General features: G+C 39.8%; 1 protein-coding gene across 1 annotated transcript in view; it reads right to left on the bottom strand.

Annotated features, from left to right (window-relative positions):
* Positions 1–27,269, bottom strand: part of LOC139739175 (Na(+)/citrate cotransporter-like) — a 48,033-nt gene continuing 20,764 nt past the window's right edge. The window contains exons 4-14 of the mRNA XM_071649789.1: positions 26,338–26,405; positions 24,584–24,688; positions 24,221–24,442; positions 20,364–20,483; positions 18,512–18,607; positions 15,937–16,041; positions 10,516–10,613; positions 9,539–9,660; positions 7,729–7,890; positions 5,331–5,468; positions 1–132 (exon numbers count right to left, since the gene is read on the bottom strand). Of these exons, the coding sequence (XP_071505890.1) occupies positions 1–132; positions 5,331–5,468; positions 7,729–7,890; positions 9,539–9,660; positions 10,516–10,613; positions 15,937–16,041; positions 18,512–18,607; positions 20,364–20,483; positions 24,221–24,442; positions 24,584–24,688; positions 26,338–26,405 (1,368 nt within the window). The remainder of the gene's footprint in view (positions 133–5,330; positions 5,469–7,728; positions 7,891–9,538; positions 9,661–10,515; positions 10,614–15,936; positions 16,042–18,511; positions 18,608–20,363; positions 20,484–24,220; positions 24,443–24,583; positions 24,689–26,337; positions 26,406–27,269) is intronic.

Here is a 27,269-nt window from a genome sequence, read left to right as displayed (position 1 = left end):
TTAAGCTTGAAGAGTGGTGCCGTTGGCCCAGTCCGGGAAGGTGTTGACGTCGAAGACCCAGACGCCAAGCGTGTTCAGACTGAGGTTGGAGACGAGGACACACACAATGTTCATCATCAGCCCTGCCTTCGCCTGTCAGATCAGATCAGGAAAACAACAATAATGAGAGTGATTATGACGTGGATGACAATGAACAACCACGGCTTCCACGAACACAACAACAAACATATATTGCTGCTGCTATACTTTCAGCTCAATTCAGTTTAATGTAAATGTTTAATTACATTGAATTTCCGTCAAGAACAAAGTATACATTATACAAATTGGTACAAGTGTCAATTTGACATTCAGCCAGCTGGGAATTAAGGACAGATCGTTGAACACCCTACAAGATAAAAGTCCCACGAGTGGTATGATAGCGAAGAAGGAACCATACAACATTTTCCATTGCAAAAGAAAAAAAAAAGTAATCACGACGTTATGACGTGGTTATGACGCGGATAATAATGAGCAACCACGACCACCACAAACATACCAAGATTAGTTGTTGCTGCTGCTATTACTATTGATAATACTTATACAATGCTGGTGATTATATGCAAAGGAATTCAAGGTTTAAGGCGTTATAGACCCCGTTTACAGTGCGGGGCTGGGCCGAGCCGTGGCCGAGCCCGACCTCAATTGCGGGGTCGAGCCCCGCAATTCTATCCGTTTACAGTGCCGGGCTCGGCCCGGGCTTTTAAGGACGTTCCTCAGTTAAAGTGAAATCCGTGTCATTTCCTTCAAACTTTCCATACCGTAACTTTGACCCATCCGAAGCCCAAATGTGTTAATAAAACTATAGGTTCATGTGCTTGTTTTTCTTTTACGGGACTTTGAAGAATATGACTTAACTGCCGTCCTGTGCCAAAATGATAGCGTTACAGGATCAAGACCATGATTAGCAACAAAATCTGCAATGACAAACTTAAATGCCCATATAATTCTTTCAAAATCCAGGTTCTTTTCTCCAAATTTGCAAGAATTGCAGAAAAAGGTACCCAAAACGAGGAAAAGGTTTTAAAGTTAGGGTTTATGCACTCATTCTTGACCAAGCAGCGCCCTCACGCGGCAGAAAACACCGAAATCTCTAAAATCCTTCTCATCGATGTTTTCTGTTATAGGGGTGAGCTAAAGGACAAGATTCATAAAATTTATGCTGTATACATTCAAGACCCATGTTATTTTCACGAAACTTGATCAAATTATAGAAGAAAGCTTACTTATTCCAGAAAAAAAAAATAAAAAGTAGGGTTCATGGGCTCGTGTTTGTGCTAGCAGCGCCCCCATGCGACATATATCATCGTAAGTCCCCACAATCTGGTCAGGAACCTATGCAGGGATGCCCTGACAGGGTGGGTTCATAAAACTTATGCTGTACACTCAAAATCCATGGCATTTTCACGAAACTTCACCAAATTGTAGAAGAAGGCTTACTAATTCCAGAAAAACAATAAAAAGTGGGGGTTCATTTGCTAGTTTTTGTGCTGGCAGCACCCCCATATAAAATCAGCCTAGGACCCTAAAATCTGGTCAGGAACCTATCGTGTGTGACCTGATTAGGTAGGGTTCATGAATGTCATGCTGTCATTATCAAATTGTAGAAGAAGGGTTACTTAATAATGCAGAACTATTGTAAAAATGGGGGGTTCATGTGCTCGTTTTAGTGCTAACAGGGCATCCTTGCGACAGAAATCCCCAGATCTGGCCAGGAACCAATGCAGGGATATACCTTGCTAGGATGCATGAATATCATGCGGCTAACTCAAAACCCTTTTTTTTTTCAAAAAAAAAAATCAAAAAACAAGAACAAAAACGCTTCACAGTTGCAGTGATATGGTGAAAAAAAATATTCAGAAAGGAAGGTCCATGTGCATTTTTTTTATTATTTCCCTTACACAGCAGTGATGATTATTATGTGGACACAGGCGTGGAAAACTTCAGATTGACACGCGTACAGTCTGCACGCGAGCCGAGCGAGGCCGCCCAGCGCGGCCGCCGCGGGGAGCTGTCGGGTATCCGTACGTACTAGTACCACACTCTAGCTCGACCTTCTAGCAGCTGCTCAGCTCAGCTAGCTCAGCTCATCACTCGTGCGTGCGCTTCTACGCTCTTTGTTACGTCACTGCCAACTTGCGCATCTAGGATGCGCACAAACTCAACTGAGGAACGTCCTTAAAGCAGAAATTTATAGAGAATCTAGAAATATGACAAGTTTGATATCTACGGAAAGCTAAGAAGCTAGTTAACAAAACTGGATATCTTTTAGACGATGTAACTTTACCCCCAAACTGTTTTTGAGATTGAAGAAACACCCAATTTCCATGACCATTTGTAGCTCCGTTCGCTACAAGAAACATCGGATTTGAGCGACGTCACCTAATGTGTATGAGCTGATTTGCCGTACGGCTATGAGACCCGCTCTGGCAAAACCCGAAATGTGATTTGGCGCTACAGCCCGAAAAAGGTCAAAAAATGACCTCTGGGACCAAATTGACATTTTGGTATCACGTGAATTGGAGGGGAAATTTTGTAGCTTCTGATCGATATCAACAAAATTTCGAAATACAACCTACAAAATGTGGAATTTTGAGGAGAATAGTGGGATGTCAATCTCAAAAGTTGGCCAAAATCTTACGTCTAAAGACCAAATCGCCTTCGCTTACGGCGAAAATGACTGTTCTCTTGGCGATCGTGTCTTAGATATTCTGCGTTGAACCCTGACACATTTGGTACCTACAGAAAGCTCTACCTCTGATTATTGCAAATATGGTCATGGCATGATGCCATGCTACTCACTTTCATTCATAAATTCGTCTGAAACATGCGGAAGTTTATGTAAATCGTCTCCCAGACGCGTAAACAGCCTTGTTTAATACCAAGGCACTTGATCGAAATACGTGCAACCTGCGTGTTATACTATGGGGATCGCTGCAGCAGCAGTGCATGCTTGCATGCAATACGTGTATCGTGACTGCTGCTTAGCACGGAAATGTTGCAGTTTCCCGCCTTGTTAGACTGTTATTTTAGCAAGTTGAGGTAGAAATTAGAATTTAAACCAACACACAAGAGAAAAAGAAGGTCACACATTTATCTAACAAACCTCCATCATGCCATTTCGAAGAAGAATCAAGCTGAAATCACGGCATCAAGGAATACCTCTCCACTGTCGATTCTGCTGGTACTGTTGTGCGTACACCTGATCACGGCGATCGCGAATCTTGAGCTGATTACGGTAGGTTTTGTGCTTTTCAAACGTCTTATTTCAGTACATTTATGGGTGTAAAAATGATTTCCAATCAATTACAGCTCTTTGACTTAGTTATCATCCTTCATGAGTATGTAAGATTACCTCAGCTATACGCAATTCCCCCACAATGATCGATTTGTTGTGTCAATAATAACAGTAAAAATTGTGGCTGTACGAAGGAACAGCTGATCACGGCGATCGTGAATCTTGAGCTGACGATAGGTTTTGTGCTTTTAAAACTTTGTTTTTCCGTAAATTTATGGGTGTAAAAAATGATTCCAATGAACACAAACAAACAAACAATTTCACGACGTGAATATATAGTTTTGGCGGACGATTTATTCTAGATTGAAAACAAATTACACACCAATTTCCTGAAAAGTGCACACAGTTTGCCTATAGATACGTAAATCCCACTAGGTTGCATACACCTTTGGTGACGTCGCAGATTTGACACTTTTCGTAGCCTTATCGAACTTTTTTCCAGTGCTCAAATTTGGTAAAAATAAAGATTCTTATATTCAAAGCAGAGACAACTTTATTGCATTATTTATGTCAGAAAGTAATCAAAATAACATTGAATGATGGAAAACAGTCAATTTATATGATATTATTTCCTGTAAATTTCTTCTTCAATTCAAACCTTTCAATATTTTGTCGTAGTCGCGCTCTGCTTGTAAACAAACGCAATTTGGTATAGTGTGGCTTCCAGACACTTTGCCAACCCTTTCTGGACTCCGCGGCGACGAAGTCTCCGTTCGGCAAAGGCCTTTGCCGAAGGAAAAATCCTTTGCAGGACAAAACCACTATACTAGTTTTCGACGTTGAGGGCGTTAATATCCTGAATAGCGAAATAGTACGGGCAGAGGGTCTGGAAGCCAGACTTAATTTGGTACCGCATTTGGCCCAGTTTGCGTTTACAGTGAGAAAAGGCCGGGTTCGGCCGCGGCTTGGCCGCTGCCGAGACTACCTCCAGAGCTTGGCCAAATGCGCGGCCGATTTTGGTCCCGCATTACAATTGGCCTTTTACATGAGGTCAGCGACAAAAACTACCCCCAAAATACCAGTTTCAATCAAAGTGACTTGTATTCATCTCGGCATGAACGACAAACTGCAGTGACCGAAACCGAGAAGAGAAAAAAAAAATGTAAATCGACGTATCGATAAATCAACTAGACATTATAATAGGTCTATCATAATAATTTAAATGACATTTATGCTGTTTTTTTTTTTTTGCAAGCTACTTATCTATTTTTTTCCTCGTTATTTGCCACACCAAGGAGGTTTAAAAAATGGAGTTCCAACTGGCTGTTATTATTCAAACAGCCCTCATTTTTCTATTGATGCACAGAAGAATTCCAAAGGTGCACTTGTGCCTTTGATGACTGGGGTTCTATGCCGCCGTCTGTTTGAGCAATCTGAAGATTCATTTTTAACTTATAGCATAATATCGGCTATATTCTGCTTGTTTACTTGTCAAATTAAATTAATGTACACTTAATGAGAAAGCATATGAAACAAAAGTAAATCCTGTCCAGGATTATGTGCAAAAATGTAAACCTGAGCTGTATGTCGTGAAAATATATGAAACTGTACCTCACTACAACGCCGACAAATGAAACTGATTATTGTATAATTTTCAAGTATAGTTCTTCATTTATTTATATGTTATATTAGTGTAAAGTCATGTAAAGTCGAATAATTTTGATTTTTATTTCATCAATTTTGAACAATTTTTATTCGCACATCCCCGTGTCTGTTTACATGTATGTACCGCTTGTTTTGTAAGAAGGGACGGCGAAAAGTAATTACCATCATAAAGACATATCTTCCTTTGAGAGTGACGAGTCATGGTGCAATAACACATAAATCAATATTGTCTTCCTATCTATTGGGCAGCTCCAGTTTAGTAGAAACTACAAATTTATCAGAGTGGCGGCATAAAACATGGGATCAAAGGGAATGAGACTGTTGTTACTCCATTTTGTTAAGCTTCCTTGGTTACACTAATTGTTTTGTCGAAGTACAGCATTGTACTCACCATATCCATGACGGAGAGTTGCCCGTGGGCGAAGGCGATGGAGTTTGGAGGCGTGGCCACCGGAAGCATGAATGCGAAGGAGCATGCAATGCCGGCTGGGAGCATCATGTACAACGGGTTCCTTCCAAGACTGGTGCTCTACAACAAACAAAGCACACACGGAGTGTCTTTCGATTTCGAAACAATAACATAATTTCATCAATGGCGTCGATCCCTAATAATTGCACTCTACAAGAACAGTGTTATGATATCACGTGCCGACAGAAGATTAGTAAAGGCCTCAGCTTTATAGATGAGAGAGAAATATTGCATTTATTTTCTTATTGATTCGTGGTAAATTGGATAGATGTAAAAGTCAGTTTGACTTCAGAGAGACTCTTACACTGCTGTGAATGCGGCAGCCACTTACACATTCTTGATGTGCCCGTTTTTAGATCAACGCAAACGTAGGCTGATATTCATTACAGTGGGCCGAATGCATAAAACAAGCAATTGCTTGTAAGCAATTGCTTCAAGCAAAAGCACAAGCTCGTCTAGCAAAAGGTCTAGCTCAAGCAATCGCCTAAATCCATATGCATAAACTTTTGCTTGTGCTTATACATTTTGCTTGTCCCGCACAAGCAATTGCTTGCGTTTTCAACAAAAAGGACGTCACGCCTGTGCGAACAAAAGAACAAAGGCGAGTGTGACAGCATGTATTTGAAAGGGCATGTGTGTACGGAAACATTTCCTGACATAGCAAATGAGCTATGAAATGACACTCGTAAAAACACACCCACAGACCCACACACACATCTATACACACACACGTACTGGCATGATTCCCATCACTGCTTATAGTAGCCCGGATCTGCCAGATCGCACGTGGAGTGAGGTCTCCTTGCTCTCCACCAAAGTCAGACATCCTACCAGTTTTTCATCACATTTTGCGTGCTAACCACTGGACATTCCCGTTGTTGAAACCAAAAGTTTCTTACACTACTTAGGAGTAATTTCTTCTAGATTTATACCAATCCTGCACAAGTGTGGTCTTTCTTTTTTTTATATGAAAAATGATACTTAAAAGGGAACGTCCCAGTTAAGCAAAAGCTCAAGCTCATTTTACAGAGCTTGGAAAATCGTAAGCAATTGCTAGCAAGAACAAGCAAAAGGTATGCTTTATGCATACGTTTTTAAGCAAATGCTTGGTCTCTAAGCAATTGCTTGCAGGCAGCAAGCAATTGCTTGTGCTTGCTAGCAAAAGCTTCTGCTCGCAAGCAATTGCTTGTTTTTATGCATACGGATTCAAGTAAAATGCTAGCACAAGCAATTGCTAGCGTTTATGCATTCGGCCCAGAGGCTGTGCGATCTATCCAGCAAACCATTACGATTGTTTCACCTAAAAACCGATATTCAACGTAAGTCTTAATTGATTATCGAAATCGAGAAGAACTTATCACAAGATGGCGTCCTATTTCAAACACGATGCCGATTAGGCAAGTATGTATTTCAATCGACGCTTTTTTTGTTTAAATAAGGGCATGCCATGTGAACAGGTATTTTTCTTTCCTTTCAAATTGTCTTCTTTCTATTAAATTCAAAATATTAATATACTTCTGTTTCCACCAATGTTATACACAAAAGGTAATACATTATACAAATCATACAGGTTATAATAGTATGACAATTTGTATGAAGAAAAAGACAAAGTAAGATAAATTATATGTACTCTCTAAAAAAAAATCGAGTGAAAATATTCACTCTTAAAAGAGTGAATACAAAAAAGAGTGAATTTTGAGTGAAAAGATTCATTTTCACTCGTTTTAGAGTGACCTCAGGGATCACTCCAAAATCTTCGAATGATATCTGAGGTCACTCCAAATTCAGTGAAAATGAACATTTTTACTCAAAATTTATTCCAAATTCACTCTAAACTCACTCTTTTTAGTATTCACTCTTAAGAGTGAATATTTTCACTCAATTTTTTTAGAGAGTACATGTATGTACTTTTATATATCTGTATATCTATATCTATCTCTCTCTCGCTCTCTCTCTCTCTCTCTCTCTCTCTATATATATATATATATATATACTATATTTTTATATATAATATGAATCATCATAATGATGAGGAAAACAATGCATACTTTGTAATGGTGGCAAAAGTCAATATAGCGATGGAAAAGAGCCATTCGAGACAAATATGCAAAATTTTTATTTTCTTTTTACCCTCTATGCAAACAGCGACTTGCTCAAATTGTAACTTTGTGCTTATGTGTCTACCACGTCGTTATTTTTCTAGATCTTAAAAAAAAATGCCCTTCCAGAGCCCACGTGAAAAGTTTCATTGCAGTTTGTTGTGATGATGATTGAGATATCGATATCAAATAAAATGGATGTCAAGTTATTGAATGCTTACGAGCTCTGCGAATATTGGGATAAAGATGGTAGCTGTGGTGGTGTTGCTTGTGATTTCGGTAAAGATGGCCACGATTGTCGAGATGACGAGAGCCATAGCCGCAGGGGGAAGCCCTCCAAACACTGTTAACTGGCTACCAAGCCATGCCGACAAGCCAGACACCTATAATGGTGAATAACGAACGAACGAAAATTCATAGGTCTCAGAGCAATATGCAAATTGAAAGTATTCGCTAGTGTGAATTCCGTCAAAAGTCAGTGGATACTCTGCAGCACATTTATCCAGCAGGTAGTATATAGTTTTATAGATTTGTCGATCATGCATTATTGGTGTCGAATCTTCTAAAAGTCTTTTATATTTTCTTTCGTCAGAATTCTGCTGTGAATCTGCGGTGTCCAACTCATTACCAAAGTGCACCATCTAATATAGGATGAGAAATCATGACAAATGCATAGCTTTCTACCACTGTAAGGCTCGAGTATTGTAATTGAGCTATAAGAATTCGTAATCAGTAAAAAAAGTGCGTGCCATATAACTACAGATGAATTTAATATTGAGCAATCATTAATGAATTTGAGGACGAAAAAATCGTCAAAAGACGATATCCTGAATTAGTGGGCTCACTGAAATAATTAAATTAGCGACCACGTTACCGACGTGTCGTCAAGCTCATTTATTTGTTTAAAAAAAAACTAAAAAAATAATTGCTTTTGCCAGACTTTACTTGCGCTTTTTTGAAAGGTTTTCTGCCGTCAACTTTATCATTTATCATCACATCACATTCACTATTGGACTCATGATAATATGTACATAGCTCCATCTGGTATGGAATCAAGACGTTTGATTTTGTCAGCCTGGGTACCGTTTCATCAAAGTTGTCAGCCCTGACAAGTACTGTCAGTCTCCGATAATCACCATAGTAACCGTCAGTGACCAGAGCTCCTTAGCCAATAAAAAGCAAGGTGTTTTTTTTTTTTTTTTTTTTTTTTTTTTTGCTGAAATTGTCAGAGACTGACAACTTTTCAGCGCTGACTATAATATTGATGAAACACCCTAAGGTCTTCCCGGAGGACAATGTTACAATAAATTATACATCAAGCAGCACAGTGCTTGCGCTGTTCGGCCGCTGTCACATTTCAGCTCAGACCTCTATAGTATATCAAGTAAAGTGTGTGTGTGTGTGTGTGTGTGTGTGTGTCAGAGGCATTCTATGCCAGCTTTTCTTTAGGGTGCGACGTAATGCTGTCAAATTTATTATTTAGTGAACAATTGTCACTGAGCAAAACATGAAAGCAGATGTATACTTTTACAGTTTTTCAATCGATGAGGGAGTAACAGCTTGGATGTTTTGTCATGACGATAGGAAAAACAATAAAAAGTTATAGTCAGAAGTTTGAACACCTGATTCCACGTCTACATAATATGGCTGACACATCAATCATTGGCAGTCAATCATGACAAAGCGGACACTTCCCGTCTAAGTAAGATGAGGATTGATTGGCAGGATGCGAAAATGTCAAACTAATACCGAGAATAATATCAGGTCAAGCGACTAACAGACATCGACTGGTGTGATTTCGCATCCGGAAACGAAATAAACCTCGATGAATGCCGAGGACACTGACGGGGAAATCCCCGTGATGCCCCCGGGATGTATAACATCGGGTTGGAGTTGCAGGGAGATTTTTCAATGACGACAGGTATAAAGATTGATGTATTCAGTATCTTGGTGCAGATTTATAACTGCGATGTTTGTCAGAATATAAATGCGGCAGGATAATAATTAAAAACTTAAATCTGGTGTCCTTGCCTTGCAGGCCTCGGCCATGGCCGCTCCGCCCCCGAGTAGCAGGACGACGTTCCACGCCATCTTCTCATGAACAACAGGCCAGGTTAGAATAGGGGTAATCCGTGAAGGTTTAACAGACGGATCTGGGCAAGAGAAGTTAAACGGTGGAATAAAATCTGCTGCAGTCCCTCTATGGTACACATAAGTCCACGTGACATTGCCAGATGGTAAGAATGTTTTGTGCCCCTGCAGTTATCTCTCTCTAGAATCACCAAGCTTAAATACCTCGGCCCGAATTCACGAAGGTGGTACAAATGAAACCATTTTAAACCATGGACAAAAACCATGGAGCGCCAAGTGTCGCATGGAATATTTCGTTACGAAATCAGTCATTTCGTCGATGAAATGATTATTTTGTGACGAAATGACATTTTTCAACTGAATGAACATTTCGTTAACGAAACGGTCATTTTGTCGACGAAATGACCAATTTCGTAACGAAATATTCCGTGCGACACTTGGCGCCCCATGGTTTTTGTCCATGGTTTAAACCATGGTTTCACTTGTACCACCTTCGTGAATTCGGGCCCATATGTGCATTTTCCAGGAAAGGATTGACATAGTACGATATAAGTTTCGCTAGGTTTTCAACACGTTTCAGTGAAAAATATTACTCCAAGTCACTTTCTCTTCCTTTATACTTCTGTTCCTCTATTGACAGTTGAAGAGGTGACGGAAGGGCACAGAATCAACGAAAATCTGTTTCCAAAATGCATCGCTACAGTAAACAGATTCCGTGTCAGATTTTTGTCAAACTTTCACGTGGTGTCTCTTTCTGCATTCACTACAGAATTTACTCGGGGAATATTGATTCCTCTCGAAGAGGTTAACTAGTGCCATCTCACAAGGCTTTTGTTTCTACAAACACGTACAATTACATGGTTTTCCGTATAAAGAACTGGGGTAGAACACAGGGTTGATATCACATGATTTGTAACCGTTTCGTCCCTGTCTGGAGCAGAAGTAAGGCAGTCGAGAAGAGAACATAAAGAGGAGCAGCGACACGAACATCACGGACGTGGCATCGGTCACATAGCTGCAAAAATAAGAGACGGATAGATATTTTGACCAACCAAAGATAATTAGCCCACTAAGACTTGCGATTCCCAACCAAATAGTGATCGTTTTCGTTTAATCATGTTTCGAAATTTTTATTTCAAGAGTTCAAGTTCCGCATTAAAGACTTTATTTACTTTTTTTCTCGGATCTTTAGGACCAAATGCATTTTTTAATCACTTGTTTGCTTAAAAACACTTATGCGTGTCAGGAATTATAGTACACTAAGCATATTTTCATCAGCCTTATTGTACATGTATTAAAACAATTGTTTTACTGCTAACATGTAAAAAACAAAACAAAAACTACAGCACGCCTTAACAGAACATTAACGATCAATAGACCTTTTTTTTTTTAATATAACAAACGTATACAATAGGTAGATTGCAACATTTGTCAATTTCAAACACCACAATTAAAATTTCGGGATGCAATGTTCAAAGATCGTGATAACGTGAGTTTCTTTATCTAGATCATCAAAGAAGCTTTACATTAAATTTAGATGTGTGGGACATCGGTAAAGTAATTGTATACACTACAGAAATTAAGTCTGCATATTGTGAACAAAGAAAGATACTGGTCTAATACACAAACACAAGAAAAAATAGAGAGCCATATTATAGAGGAAGGTCTTGATTCTGTTAACCTCATTAAATCTTAGGATTAGCGTCGTGATATGCCTCCTGAAAGAATTAAAATCGTTTATTCCCGAGAAGGGATCACTTCTTACGTGGCACTCGACACGCGACCAATTTCAATGAAAAGAAAATAATGGTCTATACAACAGTATGCACTTTGCTGGGGTATACTTTTTATGAAGTGCTCTGCCGGGGATATCGTGCTGCTTTGTTGCTATATTTAGTCAAATTTTGCATCGAGTTTTTAATACTAGAGGGGCCCACACTCTACAAGCATTGTCTTTTTAGTGGGTCCCTCCGTTTTTTCACACAGTGCATATTGACAATTCTTTCATTTTCGTTACCTCTGCAACAATTGCAATGTATTGATACTGTTAGTTTTTCCCATTATTGTTTCTTTGTATGAATTTACATGCATTGTTTCTATCACTCAAGAAAGTGAGACTTATGTTTGTATGACTTTATTGTGGAAAAACGAATAAATTCGAACTTGAACTTGAACTACGTATTATTGTTTTGTCTTCCTTCAACGTGAATTCGTTTACACTGCAGATAAAGCGCAAGAGATATCTGAAATGTCCGTAGTTTGTACAAATTGAGGCTGGAATGAGTGGCAACGAAGAATTAAAAGGACACTTATAGTCTGGGTGCCAAAGCCACTTTTTGGGCCTAACCTTGTTTTACCGTCCACCCAATGTTTTTTGATGATTCTACCCTATTTCGGGGGTGCTGAATCCGAATCTGGATGATGCAACTCTTGCATCCTTGAGGGTTTTGAGATATTCAAGATGGCCGCCAAAATGGCCGCCAAAACCGGAAATTCCCACGTATTTCCTTCTAAATGGTGAGATATTGAAAACAATTGATGGATCTACCCTATTTCGAGGGTGCTGAATCCGAATCTGGATGATGCAATTCTTGCATCCTTGAGGATTTTGATATATTCATGATGGCCGCCAAAATGGCCGCCAAAACCGGAAATTCCCACGTATTTCCTTCTAAAAGGTGAGATATTGAAAACAATTGATGGTTTTACCCTATTTCGAGGGTGCTGAATCCGAATCTGGATGATGCAACTCTTGCATCCTTGAGAATTTTGAGATATTCAAGATGGCCGCCAAAATGGCCACCAAAACCGAAAATTCCCACGTATTTCCTTCTAAATGGTGTGAAATTGAACATAATTGATGATTCTCCCTATTTGTAGGGTGCTGAATCCGAATCTGGATGATGCAACTCATGCATCCATGAAGTTTTTGAGATATTCAAGATGGCCGCCAAAATGGCTGTCAAAATGGCCGCCAATTAAAACTGGAAATTCCCATGTATTTCCTTCTGAATGGTGAGAAATTGAAAACAATTGATGGATTTACCCTATTTCTATGGTGTTGAATCCGAGTTTGGATGATGCAAACCTTGCATCCTTGAGGGTATTGAGATATTCAAGATGGTCGCCAAAATGGCCGCCAAAATGGCCGCCAATCAAAACCGGAAATTTCTATGTATTAGCTTTTAAATGGTGAGAAATAGAAAACAGTTGATGGTTTTACCCTATTTCGAGAGTGCTGAATCCGAATCTGGATGATGCACCTCGAGATAGTCAAGATGGCCGCCAAAATGGCCGCCGAAACGGAAACTCCAATGTATTTCCTTCTTATAAATGGTGAGAAATTGATAACAATTGATGGTTTTCGTCATACACAGTGAAACCAGCTCTACTGGATATCTTTGAGTTGGTACGATACAAGTGTGCCAGAAATTAACCCTTCAAGACTACAGATGCGGTTGAATAATTGCAAGATTACACTGTTTCCTCTACATAATATAATGGATAAGTTTTGAACACTAACAATTAATGGACAAGACATGTTCATCTAAATCATATTGTGATAGTGATGTAGAGAAGTGTACTGAAATTACCCAACATTACCTGCCTTAATCCATGAGCAGTTTTAATCTCTTTATCCATGAACACTCAAATTGGTTATTTGGTGGTCTTGATGACATTGTTGAAGACACGAGTGGGACATTTTTATTGTTATGCTTTAATTTTTTCTTCAATATGACGTAACATTATGTATGTGTATATGTATATATATGTACATATAATCTATTACAAACACACACGAGGGGACGGACAAATCACAGGTAACGCGCCGTGAAAAAAAAAAAAAAAACTGAATAAAAATCAAACGACAACATGGAAGGTAATAGTTGATAATCCAGTATTTACGAATACCATAATCGCGCAGAGTGTTTTTGAAATTACCCTTATTGATATCTACTATAGTGGTCGTGGATGCAACCATTTCCAATGACCTAATCAGAATATGCGACAAGTTTCACAAGAATACGAGGCGAGACTCGTAAGAATACAAGACAAGTTTCAACACCAAATACCAACATGCCATAATTTGATTTTACTCTATTGGTAGCCGAAAAGGATTAACTTTACATCTATGGAGCCATATTATTGGCGACCACAAGCATTATTTCATAACAATTATGCATAAAGACATTTTTAGTCGTATCTTTCTTTGCGTTAGTACGTTTCAGTATGATGTCAATATCACTTCTTTTTTTTTTCCAGTAGGTATTAAAGTTCCGTTTGAGACATATCGGAATATCTCAGTATATTACAATACCATTGTGACAGTCAGTTTGACTGTCAATAAATTTTAGCTGATTTGACAAATTCGCTCAACTGAGTTGAATTGAAGAATACGAATTATTGCTTTTCACCCTGCATGGGTTTAATCTCCCGCTTCGCGTTGGAGCACAATACTTCGCCATTTCAGTATAAGAACATGTTAAGGAGTTTCCGTTCATACAGGACATTTATAGATGTCCGAAAACCTTCAAAGACCTTCAGCACCCTCGAAATAGGGTAAGAACATCAATTTATTTTAAAATTTTTACCATTACGAAAAAAATATATTAACATTGGAATTTCTGCCACTTATTTTGGCTGTCATCTTGGACGTCTAAAAACCCTAAAGAATGGACGAATTTCGACAACCAAGTTTCGAGGGTGCTGAATAGGGCCTAAAATTTTCCAATTTTTGACAGTTATTTTGGCGGTCATCCTGGACATCTCAAAACCCTTAAAAAAAACACGAAAGTTGCATCAACCAGGTTCGGATTCAGCACCCTCGAAATAGAGTAAAACCGCAAATTGTTTTCAATTTTACACCATTTAGAAGGTAATATAGGGCCTACATGGAAATTTTCGTTTTTGACGGCCATTCAGGGGCCATTCTGGCGGCCATCTTTATTATCTCAAAACCCTCAAGGAAGTAAGAGCTGTATACTGGAGCTTCAAATTCAGCAAACTCAAAATAGTGTAAAGCCACCAACTGTTTTATATTTTACACCATTTAGAAGAAAATACTGGGTCTACATATGAATTTCCGTTTTTCGCGGTCATTTTGGCGACCATCTTTATTATCTCAAAACCCTTAAGGATGCAAGAGTTGTATCCTGAGCTTCGGATTCAGCACACTCAAAATAAGATAAAAACCACCAATTGCTTTCAAATTGTCACCATTTAGAAGGAAATACTTGGGAACTTCCGTTTTGGGCGGCCATTTTAACGGCCATATTGAATATCTCAAAATCTTCAACAATGCAGGAGTTGCACCATCTAGATTCTGATTCAGCACCCTCGAAATAGGGTAAAACCATCAATTGTTTTCAACATCTCACCATTTAGAAGAAAATACGTGGGAATTTCCGGTTTTAATTGGCGGCCATTTTGGCGGCCATCTTGAATATCTCTAAAACTTCATGGATGCAAGAGTTGCATCATCCAGATTCGGATTCAGCACCCTCGAAATAGGGTAAAACCATCAATTGTTTTCAACATCTCACCATTTAGAAGAAAATACGTGGGAATTTCAGGTTTTAATTGGCGGCCATTTTGGCGGCCATCTTGAATATCTCTAAATCTTCATGGATGCAAGAGTTGCATCATCCGGATTCGGATTCAGCACCCTCGAAATAGGGTAGAACCATCAATTGTTTTTAATTTCTCAACATTTAGAAGGAAATACATGAGAATTTCCGGTTTTAATTGGCGGCCATTTTGGCGGCCATCTTAAATATCTCAAAAACTTCATGGATGCAAGAGTTGCATCATCCAGATTCGGATTCAGCACCTTCCAAATAGGGAGAATCATCAATTCTTTTCAATTTCACACCATTTAGAAAGAAATACGTGGGAATTTTCGGTTTTGGCGGCCATTTTGGCAGCCATCTTGAATATCTCAAAACCCTCAAGGATGCAAGAGTTGCATCATCCAGATTCGGATTCAGCACCCTCGAAATAGGGTAAAACCATCACTTGTTTTCAATATCTCACTATTTAGAAGGAAATACGTGGGAATTTCCGGTTTTGGCGGCCATTTTGGCGGCCATCTTGAATATCTCAAAACCCTCAAGGATGCAAGAGTTGCATCATCCGGATTCGGATTCAGCACCCCCGAAATAGGGTAAAACCATCAAAAAACATTGGGTGGACGGTAAAACAAGGTTCAGCCTCTGGCACCCAGACTATTAGGCCAGAGAAGGGCATGGACTGTAATGTAGAACTTTGATCCGCAGGTAAAGCCTGACTTGAGCTTGCCATTTGTAAGCACTATCCATACAGTGTATCATAAAACTCACCCATCCTCGAAAGCGACGGACCAACCACTGACGAACTTGGGATCTCGTGTTAGCCAGAGCAGCACGAGAACAACGAAGTGAAACAGGATCGCCCATTCGGCTAATCTAAGAGGAGCAAGGGGAGAAAGAAGGTGTGTGTGTGTGTGTGTGTGTGTGTGTGAATGAGAGAGAAAAAAAATCGTCGTATGTTCACTCAAAATGAAGATGCATGAAGTGAACACACAAAATGGTGCCGTCTACTTCGATATGAATATCAACTGAATCCGTACCCGGGCAATTACCCCAGAGGGCAATTACCCCGGCTAAATACTGGTTAGTGGTGAGGTTAGGGTAAAGATTAGGGTTAGGAGTTTGAGTTAGGGTTAGTATTAGGTTCAGGATTACGATGAGGATTAGGATTAGGACCGGGGAAGGGTCCGGGTTAATTTCTCAGGGGGTGAAAATGAAATAAAAATGAACAATTTCATTTCATTTCATTTCATTTCATTTCATTTCATTTCACTTCATTTCACTTCATTTCATTTTATTTTATTTCATTTCACTTCATTTCATTCCATTTCATTTCACTTTATTTCATTTCATTTCACTTCATTTCATTTAATTTCATTCCATTTCACTTCATTCCATTTCACTTCATTTCATTCCATTTCACTTCATTCCATTCCATTTCATTTCCTTTCATTTTATATCAATTCAATTCATTTCATTTCATTTCACTTCATTTCATTTCACTTCATTTCATTCCATTTCATTTCACTTCATTTCATTTCATTTTACTTCATTCCATTTCACTTCATTTCATTTCATTTCATTTCACTTCATTCCATTCCATTTCACTTCCTTTCATTTCATTTCAATTCAATTCATTTCATTTCATTTCACTGCATTTCATTTCATTTCATTTATTATTAAGTTTCACACAAATCAGACAGTGTTGTATTTACAACATCCGTCCATGACAAACACATAAATTATAAGGTATAAGTGCCGAATGTACAAATAGCATTTACATGGCACAAAATCAACTGAAATTATTCTCAAGTACATTACATTCATGACAGATAAATAAAATTGTGTGTGGTGGGAACCATTGTAGAAGCAGATTGTTTCTACATAGCACGTCCACATCTAAATCAGAGATACGTTGAATACCTTCTGGTTATACAGAGAACTATAAAACACTGTTATAACCAAACAATTTACGACGCAATTAAGTTAATAAGCGCATCCATCAGTTCCTACGAATTCTAACCAATGCGCTTGAGGCCATTACATTAAAACACGTTTCCGACATCACATTAAGTTTAACGAACAAGTACATATTTTTACAGATCAAGATCATCACGGCACAAAAACCGCTAGCACTTCCTCGGCACTAATTGTCACCCACTGAGTTAGTACATAACAACATTATATTGTTGGGACCGCCGAGTTGGTACCCAAAACAGTTAGAGTTAAACTCTAAAGGACGTACACAAGAAGAAACCAGGCAACCAGTCATTTCGATGGTTCATGTCTCAAAAGTAGTCTTTTATTCGAGATCGCAAGATTACATGACTTTGACACGCCATTGCTCATTCCAAGACTGCTTTTTACTCCAGTCAGCGTCCCAAGATACACTCCTCAACACTCACTCTTAATTTCTTACATTATCAAAGCATCATTCATCACCTTCTTGTATGCAATGACTGTATTCTACAGTGACCGTTACCAATGACCATTTGTGGTCTGGTCTGGGGACAGGGAGTCTACTTGGGGATGATAAACTGTAGGGGGCTCGTCCGTGGTAAGGGGAAAGGAAGAACCACAGATACAAACAATGTTCCCAGTTAATGTGTCCGCCCATAAGACTTGCCCTACCAACTTTCAAGTGGAGTCCCAATTTGCCTAACTCTGGGACCGTAACAATATTCTATAATGTAGGCCTGATTTATACTGACAGAAAACTTGAACGCTGCCAAAACTCGCAATGCTCCGAATGCTGGGTGATTGCTCTTCTTAAAACATTCAATTTTTTGTTTCTGAAGTCAAGGCAAAATATGCATAAATGCAATGGAGCTTAAAATACAGACAGCACGAGTTGCTGGAACTTGGTAAATCCAGATTTATCAGCTCGTCTGCTCTTGCATATGGGTCATCCCACGAGCCCTATGTCCACGAGTCACATCGCCCACGAGCTCAACATTGAGAAAAAAAACACGAGTCATACAGCAGAAACAAGTCATATACAGCCCATGAGATCGTCACTGGACAAACAAGGCCCGTGAGTCCAACCTTTGGCACACAAGATCAACGAGTCAGACATTGGGGAAAATAGAAGAAGAAAAGATCAAGGAGACCAACATAGCGTACAGTAAGCTCCGTAATGTAACGAAAGTTGGACTCGTGGGCCTTGTTTGCCTGTAGTGTCTGACTCATGAGCCTTTATCTGCCTATTGTGCACGTGGCTCGTGGGCGGTTTTATAAGACTCGTGCTTATCAGACTCGTGGCAGGCACCCCTTGCAACAAGCCTCCGGAAAAAGAAAATCGATGGGAGCAACACAAGAAAACTTAATAATTGTATATCCTACTCACGACATTGGGCCCAGCTCCGCGTAACTTTTCCGTATCACCGCCTTTGCACGCTCCTCTTGAGCATTTCCGATGTTTTTACTGGTCCTCTGTAAGCAACTGCATGGTGTAGAGAAAGGAAACATTTCAAATGAGAAAAGGTAGGATTTCGCGAATACTCGTGAAAATGTCATATTCAAAAATACTACCAAAAAGTTGACATTTCTAAACCTTTTTGTCAATATTGTGTCAGGATTGTATACAACTTCCTTCACGTCGAAATAGTGGTGCTTATTTCAACAGCAAAAGGTTTCTCACACGGAAATCGTGAGATAAACCAGCGTGGCAGAACTCTGTTTTCGATAGCTGATAAACCTAGAACTGTTAGGAATGTATCAAGTTCAAAACAGAACTGGGCAGAAACAATAATCATGTTGTTTGCTGAAAACTCCAATGCTGCAATCGCCCTTCACCCTTGCGGGCAAGCTATATAGGTAAGTATTGAATTTTTTTCCTTCTTTTTCTCTTGCTTTATATACTTAAATCGGGTTAGCAGTTCATCTATGACACACTGCCTAGAGAGTCACGTCGTGAAAGGTTGCTTCTATAATCATCTATTTTGATATTCTCTTATATATACTAAGTCAAGGAATCCCACAATATCTGGGTTCCATTTTTACAAAAGGAAGTTGACATGATGGTAAGTTTTGCTGCAACGGCAAGTATAGTATGACATGGTAACGACAAGAATCGTCTTTCCTGATTGGCTGTTGCCACGAGAACTTGCCCTTCTAGGAAGAATTGTTAACCTAATATATTTTATGAAATGGGGCCCATGTGGTCATGACAACCATTTCTGGATATTTTTGAGATGGTATGTCTATATATATCCATAATAATAATGATAGTGATATTGATTATAGGGGTTTTATTTATCCAAGGTAGCCTCTTCGGTGCTGCCACTGCTTTGCCAGAGGGCCCTGCATGCCAGTGCATGCAGAGGGCTTAAGCATGCCATTAAGTCCTTTTCACGTTAAGCATAACATCCCAAACGTATATGATTGTGCTGTCATATCAAATAATGACATAGACAACAATAAATGAATAAACCATAAGTCTGAACAGACTCTCAAAATATATTCAATGACGAAGAGTTTAGACAACTAGTATTACATTATTATCTAAAAAAATGATAAATGACAATTTCTGTTTTTAAGCAACCTCCTTTACCGGAAACTGAAGATTTTTCCTTTTTTTCCTTTGTATTGTCAGTCTCAAATAACATACGGTGCAACCTGTCTAAGCCGTCAACTGTTTATAGCGGCCACCTGCTCATAGCGGCCACCGAAAAAATCCCCACGAAATTGCTGTCTTAAAAATCCTTTATATAGCGACCACCTGCCTAGCGCGGCCAGCGGTCACTCATTTCGTATCCCGTGGTGAATTCTTGTATTCTCCTCAGTGTGTATATCAAAGGTTTGTTTGATTGTTTTGCTTTTTTATTCAACTTGGTCCGAATTCACGAAGGTGGTAGAAATGAAACCATGGTTTAAACCATGGACAAAAACCATGGAGCTCCAAGTGTCGCACGGAATATTTCGTTACGAAATTGGTCATTTCGTCCATGAAATGATTATTTTGTAACGAAATGACAACATTTGGTAATCAAATGAACATTTCGTCCACGAAATGATAATTTCGTTTACGGAACGGTCATTTCGTTGACGAAAAATGACCAATTTCGTAACGAAATATTCCGTGCGACACTTGGCGCTCCATGGTTTTTGTCCATGGTTTAAACCATGGTTTCATTTGTACCACCTTCGTGAATTCGGGCCCAAGTGTTGACAGCTGACTGAGATGTTTGCTTGCTTACCAGCAGTCGAGGTACATGATCTGAAGCCAGATCCAACAGAGCAACAAGCAAACAACCATCCCGGGAAAAGCGTACATCATCCACGTGCCGAAGTTCAGCCCTGCCTCCGGACCGTAAAGACTGTATATGTACGGGAGAGAGTTTAGAACATTAGCGAGTTTGCAACTGATTGACAAATTGCCCTACATCGACTTAAATAAGCACAGAATTGATCAGTGTTTTAGTAGTAGCCATGATAAAAAAAAAATCATGGGGGTACATACTCGAGCAGGATTCGAACCTACGACCTCCTGATCACCGGACAGGCGTCATCTCCACTAGACCACCGAGCTTTCGCCCGACAGCAAGTGTTGGTTCTAATCCTTAGAGCATGCATTTTTTTAGCATGCTCGTTTTGATAAATTGAGATCCTGACCCCTAGGGATGCTACTTGCCAAGTTTGACGAAAATTCATCATGAGGTTTTCAGGAAGAAGATGAAAACGTACAATTCAGGCCCCCATTTGGACCTTCCCAACCACCCCCACCCCCATCACCCCTACCCCCAAGAGGGGCACCCCTGGATCACCTATGAACAAACTTGAAACTACAGTCAGTAATGTACTCATTCATAGTATTATCTTAGCTCTATAACTTCTGATTCTAGAGAATATTTTTAAAGATTCCTTCATTTTGGGGGTGTGGGCCCCCTGGGGCCCCCTGGGTGGGGCATGGTGCCCAATTTAACAAATTGAGATCCTGACCCCTTAGGGATGCTACCTGCCAAGTTTGGTGAAAATGGGTCATGGGGTTCTCAAGAAGAAGATAAAAATGTACAATTTAGGCCCCATTAGGACCCCTCCTCACCCCCCTCCCCTGGGTCCCAAGGGGGGACACCCCTGATTCTGCCATGAACAAACTTGAAACTACAGTCATTAATGTACTAACTCATAGTATTAACTTAGCTCTATCACTTCTGGTTCTAGAGAAGAAGATTTTTACAGATTCCTTAATTTTGGGGGTTTGGGCCCCCTGGGGGCCCCCTGGGTGGGACATGGTGCCCATTTTAACAAATTAAGTTCCTAACCCCCTAGGGATGCTACCTGCCAAGTTTGGTGAAAATGGGTCATCGGGTTCTTGAGAAGAAGATGAAAATGTACAATTTAGGCTCCATTATAACCCCTCCCCCTCCCCACCCCTGGGTCCCAAGGGGGGGGGGGGGAGGCACCCCTGATTCTGCCATGAACAAACTTGAAACTACAGTCATCAATGTACTAACTCATAGTATTAACTTAGCTCAATCACTTCTGGTTCTAGAGAAGAATATTTTTACAGATTCCTTAATTTTGGGGGGACGATGCACGACGCACGACGCACGAAGCAAGACGGACGCCGGACGAAGGGCGATCGCAGTAGCTCACTTGAGCCTTTGGCTCAGGTGAGCTAACAATGCAAAAGCTCCCTCGTATGCAGGGGGCGTCGATCCTGCAGGACGGGGAGGGGAGGGCTGAAACGTATCATTTTGTTCCCTAATGATTTCCGACATGACGAGAATTTTCTTGCTTTTTGTGACAGAAAACTGTCCAAATATTTGTTTTTCCAAAGTGTGCACCACATTGCTGAGTTTCAATTCTGAAAATGCAAAACTCTCTCGAGTGGGAAGGGGATACCTCCTCCCCACACCCTCCTAGATAGTCGTTTGGTCCTTTTCCTGTAATAGACTTAGCACACTTCGTCTTTTAGATTGACAAATTACCAAACGTTTCATCTAAAGTGTGCACCATGTCTGTCACTTTAATAGTTAAAAGAACCCCCCCCCCCCGAAAAAAAAAAGACCAACCAAAAGTTAAGCTGAGTGGGAGAAGATTTCTTCTTTTAATAACCCTTTCCCCACTTGGTTTCCCTTAACAACAACAACAAAAAAAAAAAAAACAGTACACTTCGAGGATGGACAACATTCCGAGTTCCATCATCAAATACCTATAATGTGTTTATGAGATTGGTTTTTATGTGAATTTATATTCCAAGAAGCAAAAGCCTCCCTCGTGTGAATGACGTCGATCCTGGGGGAGGGGGGGGGGTAGCAATCGTGACCTTTTATCCCCCAATAATTCCCAAAATGAGCAAAATGTTCTTGTTTTTCTTTATAGAAAACTGTCCAAATATTTTATCCAGAGTATGCACCAGATTGCTGAATTTCAATTCTGAAAATGCAAAATCTCTCACGCGGTATAGGAGCGGGATACCCCTCTCACACCCTCTCCCGTTCGGTCCTTTTCCCAGAGACTTAGTTCTCATTTAAATTGACAGATTTCCAAATGTTTCATAAATGTGCTTCAATGTGCTTCAATTCTCATAAATTTAAAAATTCCCTCATCCTCTTTTAATCTACCTTTCCCTCGCTCTGTTCCCATCCATTGATTTAAACTCTGCACACTTTTATTGGGGATTGACAAGTTTCCGAATATTCCACAAAAGTAGGCATCAGATCGTTCTATGTCAATCCTAAAAATGCAAAAGCTCCGTCATGTGGGAGTGCGCTACTCCCTCCCACACCTTTCCCTTCTGCTGACAACCCCCATGTATCATTATCCTAGTAGGCCTACATAGTGATATCGCACACGCGAAACAAGAGCTGGGATACCACGATTTAATCATTTAATTATCTGTGAATATTTCTTTTTCTTACTTTTTTGATAGGAGAAAAATCCAAAATTTTACCAAAAGTGTGCACCAGATTGCTGAATTTCAGGCCTGAAAATGTAAAATCTTCCTCGTGTTGGAGAAAGGATCTACACATTCCCTCTGCTCGGTCGCTCCGCTCCTTCGCAAAGATATTCCAACTCCAAGTCCCCTCCCCTTGTGAAAACGGATCGACGCCCCTGCCCCTCCCATTCCCATCTCTCTCTCGGTCGCCCCGCTCTCTCGCACATATTGTCCATGTTTTCCCCTTCCCCCTATCGTTAAAATGGAACGATGCCCCTGGGGATGATTGCTTTAATTAACTAAAACCAAGAAAATTTAGAAACACAATAGCTACAGCTGTATTTTAACAGTAAAGGAAAATAGCTTCTATATCATTACATACAAAGAAATGGATATCCATATTACCATTTTATCGATTTCATTTGCGCATTATGCGCAGGCTAACGCTATTATACGTTTTTGAAAGTGGGAGGGATGTCCAAATCGTCTGTCAAGCAAAAAAAAACAAACAAACAAACAAACAAAAACGAACAAAAAACAAACGAACAAAAGAAAAAAGAAACAACAACAACAAAAGAGTCTTCATGTTTTTGAGGTGAATTTTCCGCCGAAAGTCGGCTGACAAGTAAAAACCAAACAAAAACAAGAACAAACAAAAAATCGATTGATGGGGAGGGGGGAGGGCAGCCCCCACCAAGCTTCTCCTCCCCTCCTCCACTCCGACTGTTGCACCGGTCCTGTTATGGTCCCTTTTAATCACGATTGTGATGGTGACTATCACCGATCATCCCCCCCCCCCCCCCCCAACTCCTCGTTAAGGATTTACGCCGATGCATAATCGGTGTTTATTTACGTCCATGAACATAATGAAGGGCAATTTGTCCTCCAACAGCAATAAAAACAACCCATCAAAAGTCATCAATCTGAATGATGTATTTTTGTCTATTACATACTGCTCTGTCGTGTTAACGATTGCCGCTAGCTGTTATTATCGGCCCATCGTATCATAAACAGCAATGCTTGGTTGGTAGGTCATGTTTCTGTCGGGCTGTGCAACATTTACGCGCTTTCAGCTACGGTTAAGGTACGCATAAACTTTGAAAAATGGTGATATGAGCAAGGAGGTGTGATACCGCCTTAATACGAGTGAAGTTTGTCAAGACCTATACCTACGTATGAACTTGGGTGCTGATAACCAGGTTGGGTCCAGTGCCGGTAAGCGTGGCCGTGCCACCGATAGTGGCGGCGTAAGGGATGCACAGTGTGATGGCCTTGCAGAGCAGCCGATACTCGTTCTTCGACTTGCTCCGATCCGCCTCGTCGGCCTCATGATCAGGTCGTGGTGGTGCGATCACCATGGACAAGTCATCATCCACCACGTCGGATTCACGGGAACTGAAAATTATGAGATGAAACGAGTAGTTGCTTTGGTGATGTTGAATACAGAGAGACTTTGTTTTTAAAGAGAATATGACATTCCAACGATATGTTGGGTATAGGAATGTCTGCACTTTGTTTATGCAGCATGTGAATTACCTAATTGACTTGCTCCAATCCGCCTGATCGTCGGCCTCAGGATCAGGTCGTGGTGGTGCGATCACCATAGAAAAGTCATCATCCACCACGCCGGATTCATGGGAACTGAAAATTGTGAGATGAAATATGAATTGGAGATAGGAATGTCTGCACTTTGTTTATGCACATGTGAATCACCGAATTAAGAAAATAAGTATTGTTATAATTAACGGGTTAGTCAAATACCGGTTAGTGATTGGCTAAACACAGTCGCGTGATTGAGGCACATTGGTTATGTTCGCCCATGGGCAGAACATTTTTGTAATGTTCTCCCATGGGAAAACATTTTCACGTAACAAAATGACAAACGACTGAACGATCATATTTTTCACGCAGTCGATAGGATAAATTCGCATATTCTATACAATGTGAAAAAGGAGATGACGGTTATTGTAATGCGTACGAAAGTGTGATTTGACTAACCCATAATAATGATATAACAGATGATGACATTTGTTATCGGGAACATGTACCAAACGTTCCACCCACAGGGTTCGAAATGCTATTTCGGGAGGCTATAAGTTCCTCAACTTCGTCTCGGGACTTATAACCCCCCTAAAAAGCATTTCAAACCCTTCGAGTGGAACATTCGGTATGTTAATTCCCTCCCCCGCCAGTCATTATCTATATAATGGTGTGCCTGAATTTTCACTTGTATCGACGTAATCCAACTGAGCACTTACTAGCTTCGTCGGGTCATTGCATTTTTTTATTGAAGTAATATACAAATATCGACTGCTAAAAATATTTCTGATATTGGAAGTGAAAGTTGATTTGAATTTTGCAGTTAATGGGGGAGCGCGGTGTTTGAAACAAAGAGAATCTTTGTCACGCTTTCTAGACGTAAAAAATCAATGACAATTATTTCGCATCAATTTTACTGCGCGTTCCTCTTTTTCGATGATCTTATGCAACTCCCTCATAACTACTGTGGTATATCTTGTCATACTTATAGGCCTGTCTATAGATTGAAAATTGCGTCCACCCGTAGTAGCTTTTTCCCCTTCCATCAGGAATATAGTCTCACGTACGTAGGCACAGTTTAAGCATACGGTATGTAGAACGTCCCTCATGTCTTAGGCCATGATAAACGGTCTGAGGTGTTGTGCTCATGCAAGCGCAAGGACTCCAAGTTTTGACAAAATACAATCAAAACTTCTTTAAAGATTTCTCTCAGTCAAATGTTGTCAGTAGGAAGGTTTTGGCTTTGAAATTCTGCATTCAAAATTGAACACAATCATTACCACTGACTGATCGGATGCCTGTTTTCAAAATCTCATCAAGGCGTATCTGCAGCAAGTGAACTAGAAAGTGGCTAATACCTTCTTAGAGCATAAAGAGTGTTTGTACAATGTACATTTGATATTTACTCTATGTAGACAAATCCTTATACACCGATGCCACAAGAAATCTCAATATTCAATACAGTTTACATAAAGTAACTATCCCAGGCCTGTATGGTTTTCAAAAGAATGAAAAGAAACGCTGACATCGCTGAATGAAATATCAATGTTTTTAAAACAAAATTTTTCTGTAATCTAAGGTAAGACCATATTCTGTTTTTATTTCGAGGATGACTAATAAGGTGAAATTACTGTAAGCCTCCATGGGCAAGACGTAATAAAATCTGACCGTTCTTCATGAATTATTTTCCCACCTGTAGGTCATATTGTTGCGCTCCTGTATGTATTGAACAGTTATCGTATTTTTCTTACCTATCATCAACGTCACTGGTGCAGATATCCATCAGTTGGATTTCGCTATACTCCGTTTTTCTGGGCTCCTGTCAAGGTAAATAACGCCATCATGAATCATATATTACGTGCTTGAAATATGGATGAAGTTTCAGTGAATACAGAATAACAAGTCAAATAAATTGGTCGAAATTAGGGTCAAACCGGGGTGATTGACACAATGCCTCTGTGAGCTACATGTAATCGCCTTTTACTGTAATTTCAACCAAACCTATGCCATGACAAGTGACAGTGCGGTCACCCGGAGTGTGCATTCCTGTAATGCACTCTGTACAACATTTAGTGATCAGTAGTAATTTGGCAAAGAAATAAAACTAAATCTATTGTCAGGATAGTGTAATGAAATATCAAATCAATACATGTATGTACATAACACTTTTGCTCTGATAGAATACGAGTACATTTAATTTACGTGAAGGAACAGACCAAAGCACAAAGACCTAAGGTGTGAAAAGATTGACATTAGCAGCAGCAGGTTGTAAGAAGACACAGCGTTTCACCTATTTTTGTTAGCTTGAAAGGGAGTTGAAACATGTACGTGGCACACCTTTTCAAGCTTACATACCTTCATTTCCTTAAATCCAATACCAAGACATCACGTATTATCCAAGGCCAGCGCAACCGGGGGGGGGGGGGGGGGGGGGGGGCGAACACCACCCCCCAACACACACACACACACACACACACACACACACAAGCATGCACACTTTTATGCATAATACATAGGAATACAAATAGGGTTTAACCACTTGGGCCCCCAACTTCTTTACCCCGGAAGTGGCACAAGAAAAATGTTATATATATATATATATATATATATATATATATATATTTATTTATTTATTTATTTACATATACATGTATATAACTATATTCATATATATATATATATA

The sequence above is a fragment of the Diadema antillarum genome, unplaced genomic scaffold, assembly GCF_040938485.1.
Source record: "Diadema antillarum isolate AM-2024a unplaced genomic scaffold, OU_Dant_1.0 seq00000786_RagTag, whole genome shotgun sequence".
Classification (NCBI taxonomy): domain Eukaryota; kingdom Metazoa; phylum Echinodermata; class Echinoidea; order Diadematoida; family Diadematidae; genus Diadema; species Diadema antillarum.
Note: the sequence above shows the minus strand (reverse complement) of the source record. Positions and strands in the feature narration are given on the sequence as shown.